The 15,695-nt window shown below is 38.6% G+C and overlaps 1 protein-coding gene across 8 annotated transcripts in view; it reads right to left on the bottom strand.

The window, feature by feature from the left end:
* Window positions 1-15,695, bottom strand: part of DBT (dihydrolipoamide branched chain transacylase E2) — an 89,635-nt gene that overhangs the window by 46,265 nt on the left and 27,675 nt on the right. For all 8 annotated transcript variants that reach the window (XM_030824994.1, XM_030824995.1, XM_030824998.1 and 5 more), the window contains 2 exons: window positions 12,088-12,163; window positions 7,391-7,572 (listed from right to left, as the gene is read on the bottom strand). In XM_030824994.1, coding sequence (XP_030680854.1) covers window positions 7,391-7,572; window positions 12,088-12,163 — 258 coding nt within the window. The remainder of the gene's footprint in view (window positions 1-7,390; window positions 7,573-12,087; window positions 12,164-15,695) is intronic.

Below are 15,695 nucleotides of genomic sequence, written 5' to 3'. Positions count from 1 at the left end.
TGTCACAGATACAAGTTGGCATAAGTGAGTCCAGTAAACTGTTTTGAAGTAGAGGTCTGTTACAGTCAAAGGACTCATAGATAGGACTCGGAGGTCACAAATACAGTTTCCCTCACCAAAATTATCATGACCCTCTAGCTTTGAAAAGCAGACTACTACTATGTTACAAAAGACAGTACTATAGAATATAATTAGCATTACAAGATAGGACTTAATTTCCAATACTACTATTAAGATGTCTAGTCTTGATCTCTTCTACCTTTCATGACTCTATGCTATAATAATTTTCCACCTGTAAAATGTTAATAATATAATTTATACTTCTAGAAGACTTTGTGTTCGTCTTTTATATAATTGTTTTTACTAGCATTAAGACGCGAAAAACATAAATTCAATATTACTACAAATTCTTGCTTAAGAAAAGATACATAAAATATTTAGAAATCTTTCTTATTTCCACAATTAAAATGAAACATATATAAATTTCTCTCATTTAGCTGAATTTAATTTCTACAGGCCTGCTTATTTGATACATGGGCTTATGCTTCATAGTTTATTCTTACAATAACAATATAAAAAACAAGTCCAAATATAAAAGCAAAAAGGTACAGATGTGAAATAAAACTAGCATGCAAGATAATTGTTTAAAACATATTACGAATGGCAAATGAAATAGAATGGCTAGCAAATTATCAGTTCTCTATGAAGAATACTGTCAGATAATTTTTACTGTAAATATAACCTATCCAATGCCATTAATTTTGTTCTAAGCTTTACTGAGATACAGCTGACACACAATAAACTGCACAAACATAAAATATAAAATCTGATGCTGGGCATGGTAGCTCATGCCTGTAATCCTAGCACTTTGGGAGGCTGAGGCGGGCAGATCATAAGGTCAGGAGATCAAGACCATCCTGGCCAACATGGTGAAACCCCATCTCTACTAAAAATACAAAAATTAGCTGGGTGTGGTGGTGCGTGCCTGCCTGTAATCCCAGCTACTCGGGAGGCTGAGGCAGGAGATTTGCTTAAACTAGGGAGTCAGAGGTCACAGTGAGCCGACATCATGCCACTGCACTCCAGCCTGGCGACAGAGTGAGACTCCATCTCAAAAAAAAAATACCTATATATATATATATATAGATAGATATACACACACACATACATATATAATCTGATAAGCTTTGAAATATATATATACTCATAAACCATCACCATAATCAAGATAACGAACATGTCTATCACTTCCAGAAGTTTCCTCGTACTCCTTGGTAATGCCTCCTTCCCAACCCTTCCTACCCTCCATACTCCGTCACCAGGCAACCACTCATTGGTTTTCTGTCATTAGAGATTAGTTTGGATTTTCTAAAATTTTATATACATGGAATCATATAGCATGTTTTCTTTTGAGTGGTGGGGTCTGGCTTTCACTCAGCATAATTTCTTTAAGATTTATCATGTTATAGAGAATATTAATTTTTGTGAAAAAAAATTCTCCAGAAAAAACACAGGCCCCTCACAAAATGTACTGTGATTTTATAATTTGCTATATTCAGACTTATTAAGTTGGATCTTACTTGAGATGTCAAAACAAACTCTAAAAACAAAACCAGCACCAGGTGTGGTGGCGCACACCTACAATCCCAGCACTTTGGGAGGCGGAGGCAGGCAGATCACTTGAGGCCAGGAGTTCAAGACCAGCCTGGCCAACACGGTGAAACCTCACCTCTACTAAAAAAACAAAAATTAACCAGGTGTGGTGGCACATGCCTGGAATCCCAGCTTCTAGGGTGGCTGAGGCAAGAGAATTGCTTGAACCCAGGAGGCGGAGGTTGCAGTGAGCTGGGATTGTGCCACTGCACTCCAGCCTGGGAGACAGAGCAAGACTCCATCTCACAAAAAAAAAAAGAAACAAAAAATCAAAAGGCCAATTAGCTGGGCATGATGGAGTCCTAACTACTTGGGAAGCTAAGGCAGGAGGACTGCTTGTGCCCAGGAATTCAAGGCTATAATGAGCTATGATCGTGCCACTGCACTCTAGCTTGTACAACAGAGCAAGACCCCATGTCAAAAAACAAAACAAAACAAATAACAAACTCCAATTGTTTACTTGTTCATATAAATAACTTGCTTTTTTAGATGACTTAAATTGGTATCTAATCTGGTTTCCAGCTTGGACATTCTAATTTAATGACATCCACAATACTGTTCAAAATCCTTGTCAGTTTACGCCAAGAATGAAACACTCTTTCCTTTCTAAATCTGAATCAAAACAAAACAAACAAAAAAAAAAACTGTGTTTATTTCAGGTAATTCTAAAGGTGAATTTTTGTTTTGTTTTTCTTTAAATTTTTCTAAATCATGCCTTTTTTTTTTTTTTTGAGACAGGGTCCTGTTGTTACCCAGGCTAGAGTGCAGTGGCATTAACACAGCTCACTGCAGCCTCTACCTCCTGGGCTGAAGTGATCCTCTCACCTCAGTCTCCCAAGTAGCTGGGACCACAGGTGCACGCCACCACACCTGGCGAATTTTTTTTATTTTTTGTAGAGATGGGGTCTCGTTATGTTGCCCAGGCTAGTCTCAAACTCCCAGGCTCAAGTGATTCTCCCACCTTAGCCTCCCAAAATGTTAGGATTACTGGCATGAGCCACTGTGCCTAGCCAATAATGTCTTTCAAAAGAAATTTAGAATCAAAGTAATAGGAAGCACCCCTAATGCCCAGATTATAGCCTCTTATTCATTCTACATTAATACTTAAAGGAACAAGAGCCCCTGAAGAAATGAATGATTCCAGGTATGGGGTGGGAAAAGTATGAGGTGAATCCCAGAACATCTTTTGTGCCAAAAGCAAGGAAGCTTTTAAAAGTTAACAGGACAATGTTAATAGAACGCATAGGAGCCAGGTTGAAGGGGTCACTACTATAATGATTTGAGCATCGAGAAGAATAATGATTGTAATCAACTAAACACATGAAATCAGTTGAAATACTGTCATGCATTGCTTAATGATGGGAGTATGTTCTGAGAAATGCATTGCTATGTGATTTCACAATTATCCAAACTTGAGTGTGCACTTACACAAATCTAGATGGTATAGCCTACTACGCACCTAGGCTAGATGAAATAGCCTATTGCTCCTAGGTCACAAACCTGTGGAGCATGTTATTGTCCTGAATATTGTAGGTGACTGTAACACAATGGTAAATATTTGTGTATTTAAACATATATAAACATTAAAGAAGTATAGTAAAGATGTGTTATAATCTTATGGGACCACTGTCATATGTGCAGTCTGTTGTTGACCATAACGTCGTTATGCAACATATGACCATACACTCATACATACACTGAGAATGCTGGAAAAATTACTATCAGCATTTGAAGTGACTACTAAAGGAACTCCTTACTTCGAGAACTGGTAAAGGGAAAGAATTAAGCATTTATTTTCTTTCCAGTAAGAACTGTATTTCATACAGGTAGCATACAGATAGCCCCAATACAGATAGCCCCAACTGATGAGAGGAGAAAGGTCCACTTTACAGAAGAATGCCAGCTAATAATGTTAAAGGAATGACAAAATCCAAAAATCATCATTCCACAACCACTAAAGCAGTTATTGATTTAGGAAGGATCTCAAATGATATTAGAACCTACTTATTTAGTGTCAAAGCTAACACTACATACATAATTTTCTGGTTACAAAAGGGGAAAACACAACTCCACAATAGATGGATAAGTGTATCATTATCCTAGTTCAGTGTTTAAACTTAGCATCACTATGGCAGTCATGAGATGTTAAGAATATCCTGATGTGAAGCAACATGAATCTATGATGTATTCCACCCAAAATATTTAACTTGAATTCAGTCTTTATTTTTTAATTTTTTTTGTTTGTTTGTTTTTAAGATAGAGTCTCACTCTGTCTCCCAGGCTGGAGCGCAGGGGCGCAATCTTGGCTCACCACAACCTCTGCCTCTGGGGTTCAAGCAATTCTGTCTCAGCCTCCCGAGTAGGCGAGATTACAGGCATGTGCCACCACACCCGGCTAATTTTTGTATTTTTAGTAGACATGGGGTTTCACCATGTTGGCCAGCCAGGCTGGTCTCAAACTCCTGACCTCAAGTGATTCACCCACCCTGGCCTCCCAAAGTGCTGGAATTACAGGTGTGAGCCACTGAGCCCAGCCTGAATTCAGCCTTTAAAACTTACTTCCAGCTTACAGGAAATAAAAGGACTAGAGGAACAAGTTAAATAACACAATGCAACAAGACAAATCCAAAAAGTTTGACATTCTGCAAAACAAAGGCAATCTCTTCAAATCAGTGTCATGAAACAAAAGTAGAGGAGGATAAACTAGACTAAAAGAGACTTAAGAGATATAACAACTAGGTGCAATGTATGGTACTATATTGGGTCCTAGTTAAAAAAAAATCAATTGAGGGCCGGGCGCGGTGGCTCATGCTTGTAATCCCAGCACTTTGGGAGGCCGAGGCGGGCGGATCACGAGGTCAGGAGATCGAGACCACGGTGAAACCCCGTCTCTACTAAAAAATACAAAAAATTGGCCAGGCGTGGTGGCGGGCGCCTGTAGTCCCAGCTACTCGGAGAGGCTGAGGCAGGAGAATGGCGTGAACCCAGGAGGCGGAGCTTGCAGTGAGCTGAGATTGTGCCACTGCACTTCAGCCTGGGCGACAGAGCGAGACTCCGTCTCAAAAAAAAAAAAAAAAAAAAAAAAAATCAATTGAAATATCAAGGGCATTTTGGGGATAATTCAGGAAATCTAAATATGGTCTGTCGATCATATAAAATGGAAATAGGCCAGGCGTGGTGGCTCATGCCTGTAATTCCAGCATTTCAGGAGGATGGGGCCAGCAGATCACTTGAGGTCAGGAGTTCAAGACCAGTCTGGCCAATATGGTGAAGCCCCATCTCTATAAAAAAATACAAATATTAGCCAGGCACAGTGGCACACACCTGTAGTCCTAGCTACTCAGGAGGCTGAGATGGGAGAGTCGCTTGAACCTGGGAGGTGGAGGTTGCAGTGAGCTGAGATCACGCCACTGCACTCCAGCCTGGGTGACAGAGCAAGACTCCGTCTCAAACAAACAAAAAAATAAAATTGAAATGTACTGTCATGAAAACATAGATGAACAAAGCAAACAGATTGGACTACAGCACATACAATATATTATTTTGGTTAAAAAAATACCTACATCTACACATATGACCTAGAAAAATATCTGGAATGATATACACGAATGCATTGAGTGTGATTTGTGAACATTAGGATTTTTGTTGTTTTGGTTTACTGTATTTTAGAACTTTCTGCAATGCACCCTTCCTGCTTTTATAATAATAAAAAGTAGTAGGAAGCCTTCAATAAATCATCTTCTAGCTTTTAGAGGCAACATGTCATAGTAGAAAATATTCTGGACAAGGACTCAGGACATCTAAGTTCTAACTTTAGTCCTGTCACCAACCATTGAGCAAATTGTCCAACCTTTCCTTTTCTTCTTTTCTTTTTTTTTTTTTTTTAAGAGATGGAGTCTCGCTCTGTCACCTAGGCTGGATAGAGTGCAGTGGTGCGATCTTGACTCACTGCAACCTCCGCCTCCCAGGTTCAAGCGATTCTCCTGCCTCAGCCTCCCGAGTAGCTGGGACTACAGGCACGCACCACCACGCCTGGCTAATTTTTGTGTTTTTAGTAGAGATGGGGTTTCACCATGTTGGCCAGGATGGTCTCAATCTCTTGACCTCGTGATCACCCACCTCGGCCTCCCAAAGTGCTGGGATTAACAGGCGTGAGCCACCGCGCCCAGCATGTCCAACCTTTCTAGTTGGGTTTAGTTTCTTCATCTGCTAAACTGGAATACTTCACAGAATAATAAGTGTAAAAAATTTTATAAATTATATGATGTGATTCTGGAAAAAAGATTGTAATATTAGTTATTGTTCTACCGACTGCAGAACTAAGTGTCAGCCAGACACTGTAATTGAATTACTCCTGCTAGACTTCTGAATTACAGTGAGATATCTTTATCTCAGCACTTCCAAGGTGGGAATGCTGGCCTAGGAGTTCTGTCACAAAGCCTATTGCTCTTGCAGCCCCTAGTATCAAAACTGATTCCTAGATGACAAAACTTTGGTATACCACGACAGTGCTGTAGGGAACTTCTGAGTTAGCCAGCCAGCTGCCTGCCACCACTGGGACTGCCAACTGTTTTAGCTTTCCTCTGTAACATTCTCATGATGAATTCCCTTTTGACAGGACATCTACCACTTGTAAGTCCCATGGTTGCTGCTGCTTCTAAATGCTGGTATCTTTGCTTTCATTTTAATTTTCCTTCTTTTCTCTTCAACTTCTCTTGAAAAAGTTTATAACCATCCCCAACAAGAGTGCTTTTTTTTGTTTTGTTTTGTATCAGTGGCAAACAGAGCAATCCATTATATTAGATTTCATCTTTAGATACTCCAATTTTTGTTCTTCGTGGCCAGTATTTTTTTTTTTTTTTGAGACGGAGTCTCGCTCTGTCGCCCAGGCTGGAGTGCAGTGGCGCAATCTCGGCTCACTGCAAGCTCCGCCTCCCGGGTTCATGCCATTCTCCTGCCTCAGCCTCTCCGAGTAGCTGGGACTACAGGCGCCTGCCACCACGCCCGGCTAATTTTTTTGTATTTTTAGTAGAGACAGGGTTTCACCTTGGTCTCGATCTCCTGACCTCATGATCCGCCCGCCTCGGCCTCCCAAAGTGCTGGGATTACAAGCTGAGCCACTGCGCCCGGCCTCGTGGCCAGTATTTATAGTCTGAATCTTTAATTACTGAGAGAGTTTGTTGCCTCTTTGAACACTAAGGTCTCCAGAAGGCAGGACTTCAGGTAAATGAAGTGTTACTGTACACATTTTTAACGTGGCAACTGGCCAAAAGATAATCATGACTCACAGAGAACCTTTTCAGTTTTCCTGATTTCAGCTTCTAAAACTCCAACTCAAATCCTGTAAGTTATTAAAAGCCCATCCCCACCCCTTCTTACCCCTCCAAAAGGAGTAACATCACAGACTTATGTGGAACAGTGTATAATGCCACCTGAATGTTTGAGTCATTCCCCAGAGGAGAAAGGATGGGACATCCTCCAACTTTTTTGCAACATTTCATCTCTTCCTTTTGCTATTGCCTTTTTCCCCCCACCTTTGGTTTTGTCTTATCCTACAATTCAGATTTCTATTTTGTGTTGAACTTGCTGCCTTTTTTCACGTTGAAAAGATTACATTTCCCCAAGAGCAAAAAATAAATAGGAATAGAAAAAAAAAAATATCACTTTTAATTGGGACCCAATGACAAAAAGAGACCAATAATCAATTTGGTAAAATAGATTAACAGACTTACAATACCTTTTAAAGCTTCTGTTTCTATGTCTACTAATGGCTTCCCCACATAGGCAATATCGTCTAGATTATAATAGAGTTTTTTAATGACTCCATCATAACGACTAGTGATGGTAACAGAAGCTTTATCACTTTGAACTTCACAGATGCTATCAAACTGAGACACTGTATCTCCTTCTTTTACATACCTAAAAGAAAAAGAAATGAGACACTTTTACAGAAACAATCATAAGTACAGATTATATTAAGGATGTAAATGCCATGCTGAGTTAGATCAGTATTCATCTAGCCCAGCATTTACTTTCAGATGGTATACTAAGAAATGTTTCGGAGATGACTATAATGACTTCCAGAGTCTCTTCAATGTATCTGCAAGAAATATTCAAAAATTTTAAGCAATTCATAGTCTATAATCCAAAAATTTAATTAAACTCTCAGGTTTTCTGTCTGACCCATTTATCAGAAAAACAAGTTCTAAAAATACATTTTTAAAGTGGTATTTCCTTCTATTGTCTTATATTAATTACCCTTTTCCAAACTTTAAGGGATGCCAAATACTTCCAGAAGTAAGTTTAAAAATTGATGTCCTCAATACATATCCTTTGTAATTTCATGAATTTTAGATGGGAGTTCTCCCAGTCTTTCTTCCTAAAATTATTTTAGCCTGTTCTTATATAAAGTCCTTCTAACCCCATAATCATTTTAGGTATACTTTACAGGCTTTTCTAGATAGTTTTGGCAAACAAAACAGGAGGAATGGGACCAAACCTGAAATAATACATCTAATTTTCATTCTAATGGAATTCTTAATGTCTCTAGCCCTTATTTCTGACTTATTGCCAGCAACAGATAATTGTTGTCATTCTTGCTTCTTGTCCTCCTGTCCTAACCAGTCCTCTGTCTATGATAAAACAGCACCCATGATGTAGAAACCAGCTTTAAAAGCACATACTTTCACTTCCAGAATGATGGATTAAAGACATCTGAAAATCTGCTCTTCCATATGAGCAACAAGTACAGTGACAAAAGTTGTTAAAAATCAATGTTTTCAGAATTTTGGAAATCAAAAAAAGGCTTGCAACAACAGAGAAGAAGGATGTATTCAGGAAAAATGGCTGAGTTTTGTAGTATTGTAACTTGCCCAATTTCCATCCTCCTTTCCCTAGCGCAGCAGGAGCCAAATCAGCAGCCTCGCAGCCACTGTAAGGGGAATACTAGGTTTGGATCACCACAAAAAGCAAAATCCCCGGAGAACGGTCACTACAGATGGTCTCTGACTTTTATAATTTTTCAACTTTATGATGGTGTAAAAGCAACAGTCCTTCTGTTTTTCACTTTCAGTATTCAATAAACTGCATAAGATATTCAACAGTTCTTTATAAAATAGACTTTGTATTAGATGACTTTGCCCAAATGTGGGCTAAGGTAAGCGTTCCAAGCATGTTTAAGGTAGGCTAGGCTAAACTATGATGTTTGCTAGATTGGGTATATTAAATGCATTTTCAACTTAAGACATTTTAGTTTTGATGGGTTTATGACTTATCCCCATCATAAGTCAAGGAGCATTTGGGTTGTTGTTGTTGGTGGTGGTGGTGGTAGAGACAGGGTCTTGCTGTGTTGCCCAGGCTGGTCTGGAACTCCTGGCCTCAAGCAGTCCTCCCATCTTGGCCTCCCAAAGTGTTGGGATAACAAGCATGAGCCACCACACCTGGCTACATCTGTATATTGTTTTATTTGTAACTTTTTGTTTGTAACTTAAAAAAAAATCCTATCTGATTTACAAGACAACCACATTAAAGCAATACTTATAAAACTGTGTTGATGTGCTTTATGATGTTTAAAAATGGAATACTTTCAATGTGGAATGATAATTATTTGTTTTGTTTTGTTTTTTGAGACAGGGTCTTGCTCTGGTTGCCCAGACTGGAGTGCAGTGGTGCAATCTCGGCTCACTGCAACCTCTGCATCCTGGGCTCAAGCCATCCCCTCACCTCAGCCTCCCAAGTAGCTGACACTACAGGCCTGTGCCACCATGCCAGGCTAATGGAATGATAATTCTAAAAAAGAAAAACAGGAATACATATGACAGAAATAGCAAAAGGAAAGGAAGAGGCGATAGAGCTATATTGGAGCAAAGTCTTTGTATTCTATTGATATTAAGTTTCTACTAATCCAAATTATAGTGTTTTAAATTAACATGTTAATTGTAATCCTCAGGGCAACCAAAAAGAAAATAACTTTAAAATATACAGTAAAAAGTTTACATACTCCAATAAAAAGGCAAAGATTGGCAGAATAGATTCTAAAAAAAGTTCCAACTATATGCTAAGAAATATAATTTAAATTCAACAACACAAATGATAAAAAGTAAAAGGATTGAAAAAGATATGTCACACAAGGCCAGGTGTGATGGCTCACCTGTAATCTCAGGAGTTTGAGACCAGCCTGGGCTACAAAGCAACACCCTGTCTCTCAAAAAAAGAAAAAAAAAAAAGAAAGCAAGCAAGCTAGAGTGGCTATACTATCAGACAAAATAGACTTTAAGACAAAAGCACACATAACATCTAAACTTGTTTTAGAAGTTTGTCAAAGGATTTGTGAAATCTAAGTATTTTTTTTTCTTTTTCCATACATATGCACCCACAAATTCTAATGAAGTTTTATTTACCCTTACCCAAAACCACACTACCTTCTGTTAAATTATGCTTCCTTACCTATTCAAATTTCTATTCTCAGGCTTCATTTTGTAGAACAGAATTCTGCCCTTTAGCATTTTACCAAGTGCGACACGATACATATTTTTTCCTTATTTATGGATATTGTTTGAAATGCTTGTTCCTCAGTGCCGTAAAGAAATAGCAGTTGAACATAAATTTAATTTACTCAGCAAAGCCATTTTTACTTCCTGCAGAAAAAGTACACTCGCCAGCAGTTTTGCCACAAGAGTACACCGAACAAAGGTGACAGGGTCATTTATAACCTGATGCATCCAACCTACTGCTGTGTCCGATTTCCATTGGCTGGAATGGGACCTCACATTCTGTATTTGTCCTGATTGGCTAGCAACTTAGCACTTTTTAAAAGAGGCAAAGGTAGAGGAGAACAAAGGAAGGAGGAAGTAACCTGTGGAACGCTGAGAAAGGTAAAAACACCTTCAAATAAGGAAGAGGAACAGCCTACGACCTAATGCTTGCTTGGACCAATATAAGCATGCCAGGGCAAATTTTTAGGCTAAATTGTAGGAGCTAAGAACATAAAGTACATTGATTTCTTTATCACGGCTAGCAGATATTTAAGAATGTTAGCACAGGTCTTTGAATAAATTTTGCTTCTAAGAGAAGTTACTATTTATTCCTAATTAAATGAGGAAGATCTTTGAAGAGGAACCTCTACTTTACTTTTTACAATATTAAGTTGGAAAAAAAACCAGAATTCAAGAAAGCTCTTAATATTTCTTAAAGAACTTCTGAAAAATTAATCAAATGATTAGTTTCTCATTAAAAGAGCTTTTAGAATTTTATTAGGAATAAAATGATTTCCCCTTCCAAGAGCTGTAAGCCCTATACTAAGCATATGGGTCTAGAGAGTAAGAGGTAGAAATTAAGAAAGGGTTTTTTAAAACAATCAAAAAAAGCTGGGTGCAGTGGCTCATGCCTGTAATCCCAACACTTTGGAAGGCCCAGGTGGGAAGATCACTTGAGGCCAAGAGTTCAAGACCAGTATGGTCAACATAGTAAGACCTCATCTCTACCAAAAAAAAAAAAGTCAAAAATCTATAAAGATTTTTTACTACTGTCTCGGTCTTGAAAAGAAGGTATTATCAAATGCATTTCTTATACATGACATTATTTTGATCCTTTCAACACTCCAGAGGTTGGCAGAGCAAGTACTATTATCCTCATATGACACATTAAGAGACCAAGTGAGTCACAGGTAGGACAGCTAATAAGTTTCCAGGTCGGACTCTTCTGATTTGAAGTCCATTGCTCTTTCCATAATCCCACAGTGCCACCAGAGACATAACCATAAGGTATGTTTATGTTATTACCGTTCTCTTTTAACTTACAAAGCAATAATAATAAGTACAAGAAAAGAATGTTCAGGTGGTTGAACCAGATTCTTAAAAGGATCTTTAATGGTATAAATCTAAGGTGGGAAGTAATCTATTTACTCATCTTAACTGCCACTTCTAAAAACCTCTAAAACTGAGTTTGGTACCCAGAGGTGTTTCTATTTTTCCAGAAGGTGAAAGAAAGAAATGGGGTAGAGGATGAAAGGCTTTTGTTTCAGGCCCTTTTTTGGATAATTTTTTAATGTTTCAAAATTTATTTTTTGATTCATGACTTTTGGTAAAATATTTTCATCTCTTCTAAACATACAAGTAAACTGTATCAGGTAATGGTAAGTCAAACATACTTACATTCTTACTAAAGTCATTTTCAGTACAGTGAAGAGAGCTTAGACTACCTGACAGTTTTAAATCACACTGAATAAAGTATCTTGATGTATGACAAATTCCTTCACTACTATATCATCAACACAAATTCTACCTTATTGCTTTTAAAAATGCATTATGAGTTTATAAAGACATTTCTCAATTTAAATGGATTCCCACTATCCATTAAATAAATAAAAATAAAAATAGTTATTTTTACTCAAATTATTTTTAAATTTACTCAAGAGCTCTTTTCAGATTCACTTACCATTCTTTAACAGTTACTTCTCTAATCCCTTCTCCAATGTCTGAGAGCTTGAACTGCACAACCTGTCCATGGAGAGCTTCAAAGACAAATGAGAAACGATCTCATTCAGTATGTAACATATTACTAATATATACTTTCACATCTAAAATTAGAGAATGTTCTCAGGCAGAGGCAGAAATTCTTCCATCTTACAGACAGAAAAATAGCATTTTATAATTTTAAGAGCATAACCATTATTCATAACCATTAGAGATTTAAATAAATTATTTTACAACACAGACTTACTGGCACTGCCACAGAACTTACATTTTCTAACTTCCAAAATGGTCTGTTATAAGGCTATAAAAGGCCCTACTAACAAATTAAATTTTGAAACAATGTAATGAATAGAAAATAGAACAAAGATATACAAAGAGAGACCCAGCTAGATATCCTTGTTTTAAGTTATGAAACCATAATAACATCAACAGATTTCTTTTGAATTTATATAACTATTCTCATTCTTAATGGCTAAAAATCAGGCAGTTCTATATCTAGCAAACTTGATGGAAACTTGTTTGTCCAAACTTATGTTCTGCCACCTTATCCCTAAGTCGTCTCTTTCCTCTTTCCATTTTTTACCCCTTTTCAAATTTCTACCCATCCCTCCTTTTTTTTTTGGAGACAGAGTCTCACTATGTTCTCCAGGCTGGAATACAGTAGACATTCACAGGTGCATAAATGCATACTACAGCCTCAAACTCCTGGGCTCAAGCAATCCTCCTCCCTCCATCTCCTGAGGAAGCTGGGACCACCCACCACACCCAGCTTCTATACCCTCTTTGTAATACTTAGATGCCAATGATACTGTATGGTAATTACTCTCAAAAGAGAAAAGTATTTCTGGTCATTTAAAAGCATGTATGGACCCTCCCACTTTTCCAGGTTAACAAATGGCTCTGAACCTATTCAGGAATGCTCCTGTATCTTTAGACTGCTGTTAACCATATTTGCTTATAAAACATATAACAAGTTAATTAGGGTTGTAAAATTTTCTTAAATATGAGGAATTAAATTAGTAATAAAAAATACAAAATACATTTTGGTTATGGAGGTATTAGGTACCTCTTACTTCCTCTCTAGCAAGTTGGGTCCTCTCACAGCTTGCTGTTGGAGTATAACCTGGCAACTTTCTGAATGGTTTAGCATTAAGAATCAAAAGCATTTAAAAAAATTTTTTTAAATCAACATTCTTGATTCCATAAGTAATTCCACTTGCTAAAAAATGGTTAGTATAGGGTCATAATAAAGAACTGGAAATCAATCTAAGTAATACAAAAACAAGAAAATACACTATGGCACCTCTATACAAAGCATTACGCAAGGAACAGCAAGAGCATGAAAATGTGATGGTTCATGGCAAGGTTAAAGAACAAACAGTTCTCTATAGCCGAAGATACGGTATGTGGCAACAAATCAGCCGAGATTTAAAAGACTTTGTGCACCATGCTAAAATATTTGAACTTCATCCTAAAGGTGATCAGGACCCAGTGGTAAATTAACATGGTCATAAATTCTTTGCAGCTGTTCCCATCAGGAGGCCGAGTCTATTTCACCAGTTCTTAAATCTGCTGGGCTGTGACTTGCTTTGACAAATAGAATATAACAGAAGTGAAGTGTGCAGGTTCATGAGGCTAGGCCTCAAAAGTCCGCACAGCTTCTCCCTTCTGCCTTTTGGAATGCTGCCCTAAAATCCTCATGCAAGGAAGTTGATCTAGTCTACTGGAGGATGAGACATCAGGAAAAAGAGAAATGAGGTGCCCCATCGGAAACCCAGCATGGATTGTCAGACACATGAGTGAGACCATCTTGGACTTTCCAGCCCATATGATCTTCTAGCTGAATACAGCCATATTAGGGAGCCTGGGCGTAACCAGCAAGGAAATCACCCAGCCAACCTGCAGAATCCTGAGAAATGATCAGTCCTTGTTGCTTTAAGCCACTAAGTTGTGGGATTGTTTGTTATTCAGCAGTAATTAACTGATATGGAATCCTATTTATAATATCAGATCTGCAACTTTAGGTCTATAAGTTTAGGAAAACATTTCTCTGGCAGGAATGTGGTAGATGGGATCGGGGAGTGGATGGCAGAGGCAAAACAAGGCAGGGGAAGCAGGAGGCTACTTCAGGTAAGAAGCAGAAGTATAGAATTTATTAATTTATTTTTTTTTAGAGACAGGGTCTCACTCTGTTGCCCAGGCTGGAGTGCAGTGGCACAATCAGCTCATGATAACTTCAAGTTCCTGGGCTCCAGTGATCCTCCCACCTCAGCTAGGACTAGCAGCTGACTACAAGTACATACCACCAAACCCAAGTAATTTAAAAAAATTTTTTGTAGAGATGAGGTATCACTTTTTTGTGGCCCAGGCTGGTCTTGAACTCCTGGCCTCAAGCAAGCCTCCTGCCTCAGCTTCCCAAAGTGCTGGGATTACAGGTGTGAGCCACTCTGCCCAGCACAGAAGTATGTGATTTATATATTTATATACTTTTCAAAGCTGTTTGAAAAGAAGGCAGATTTAAGAAAAATGTAAGATGTAAAATTAATAGGTTTTGATAATCAATTTGATGTGAGACTAGAGTCAGGATGACTCCAGGTTTCTAGCCTTCCTTCCTCCCTCCCTCCCTCAAGATGACTCTAGGTTTCCTTCCTTCCTTCTCTCCTTCCTTCCTTCCCTCCTTCCTTCCTTCCCTCCTTCCTCCCTCGCTTCCTTTCCTCCCTTCCTTCTCTCACTTCCTTTCCTCCCTTCCTTTCCTCGCTTCTTCCCTCCCTCCGGATGACTCTAGGTTTCTAGCTTCCCTCCCCTCCCCTCCCCATCCCTTCCCAACCCGTCCTGTCCCATCACATCCCTTCCAGTCCCGTCCCTTCCTCCTCTTCCTCCTCCTCCTTCTCTTCTTCTTATTTCCCCTCCCCTCCCCTTCCTTCCTTCTCCTTCTCCTCCTCCTTCTCTTCTCTTCTCTTCTCTTCTTCTTAGACACGGTCTAACTCTGTTGCCCAGGCTGGAGGGCAGTGGCATGATCACAGCTCACTGCAGCCTCAACCTCTGGGGCTCAGGTGATCCTCCTACCTCAGACTCCTGAGTAGCTGGGACTACACGTGTGGACCACCATGCTCAGCTGACTTTTTAAAATTTTTTGTAGAGACAGGGTCTCATATCAATGGTTAAGCTAGGCTAGTCTAGCTTAATGACTTACTGAGTTAGGAAATATCAGAAGGAAAAGAGATTTGTAGAAGACTGAGTTTTGGGGACATTGGAATGGAGATGTTTTGTTAGTTGGTGAGAGATGTGAGCTACAGCTACAGATTCAGAAGTGTTCAATGAGGTGAGAATTGAAGGCATGTGTGTAGATGTAGTACAAGAAGAGAGGGCAAAGGATGGGATCCTATGAAAAACTGAAGTTTAAAAGGAAGCAGCAGAAGAGAAACCTTAATAAGTATCCAGAGAAAGCAGTATTAGTATATCTAAGCAGTATTAGAGTATGTAAGTACTTTATATATTCTAATTTATTTAATCCACCCAAGTATAAGGATCTTTGTGTACTGATATATCCCAAGCACCTAGAGCAGTGCC

Source organism: Nomascus leucogenys, chromosome 12, assembly GCF_006542625.1.
Source record: "Nomascus leucogenys isolate Asia chromosome 12, Asia_NLE_v1, whole genome shotgun sequence".
Classification (NCBI taxonomy): Eukaryota; Metazoa; Chordata; class Mammalia; order Primates; family Hylobatidae; genus Nomascus; species Nomascus leucogenys.
Note: the sequence above shows the minus strand (reverse complement) of the source record. Positions and strands in the feature narration are given on the sequence as shown.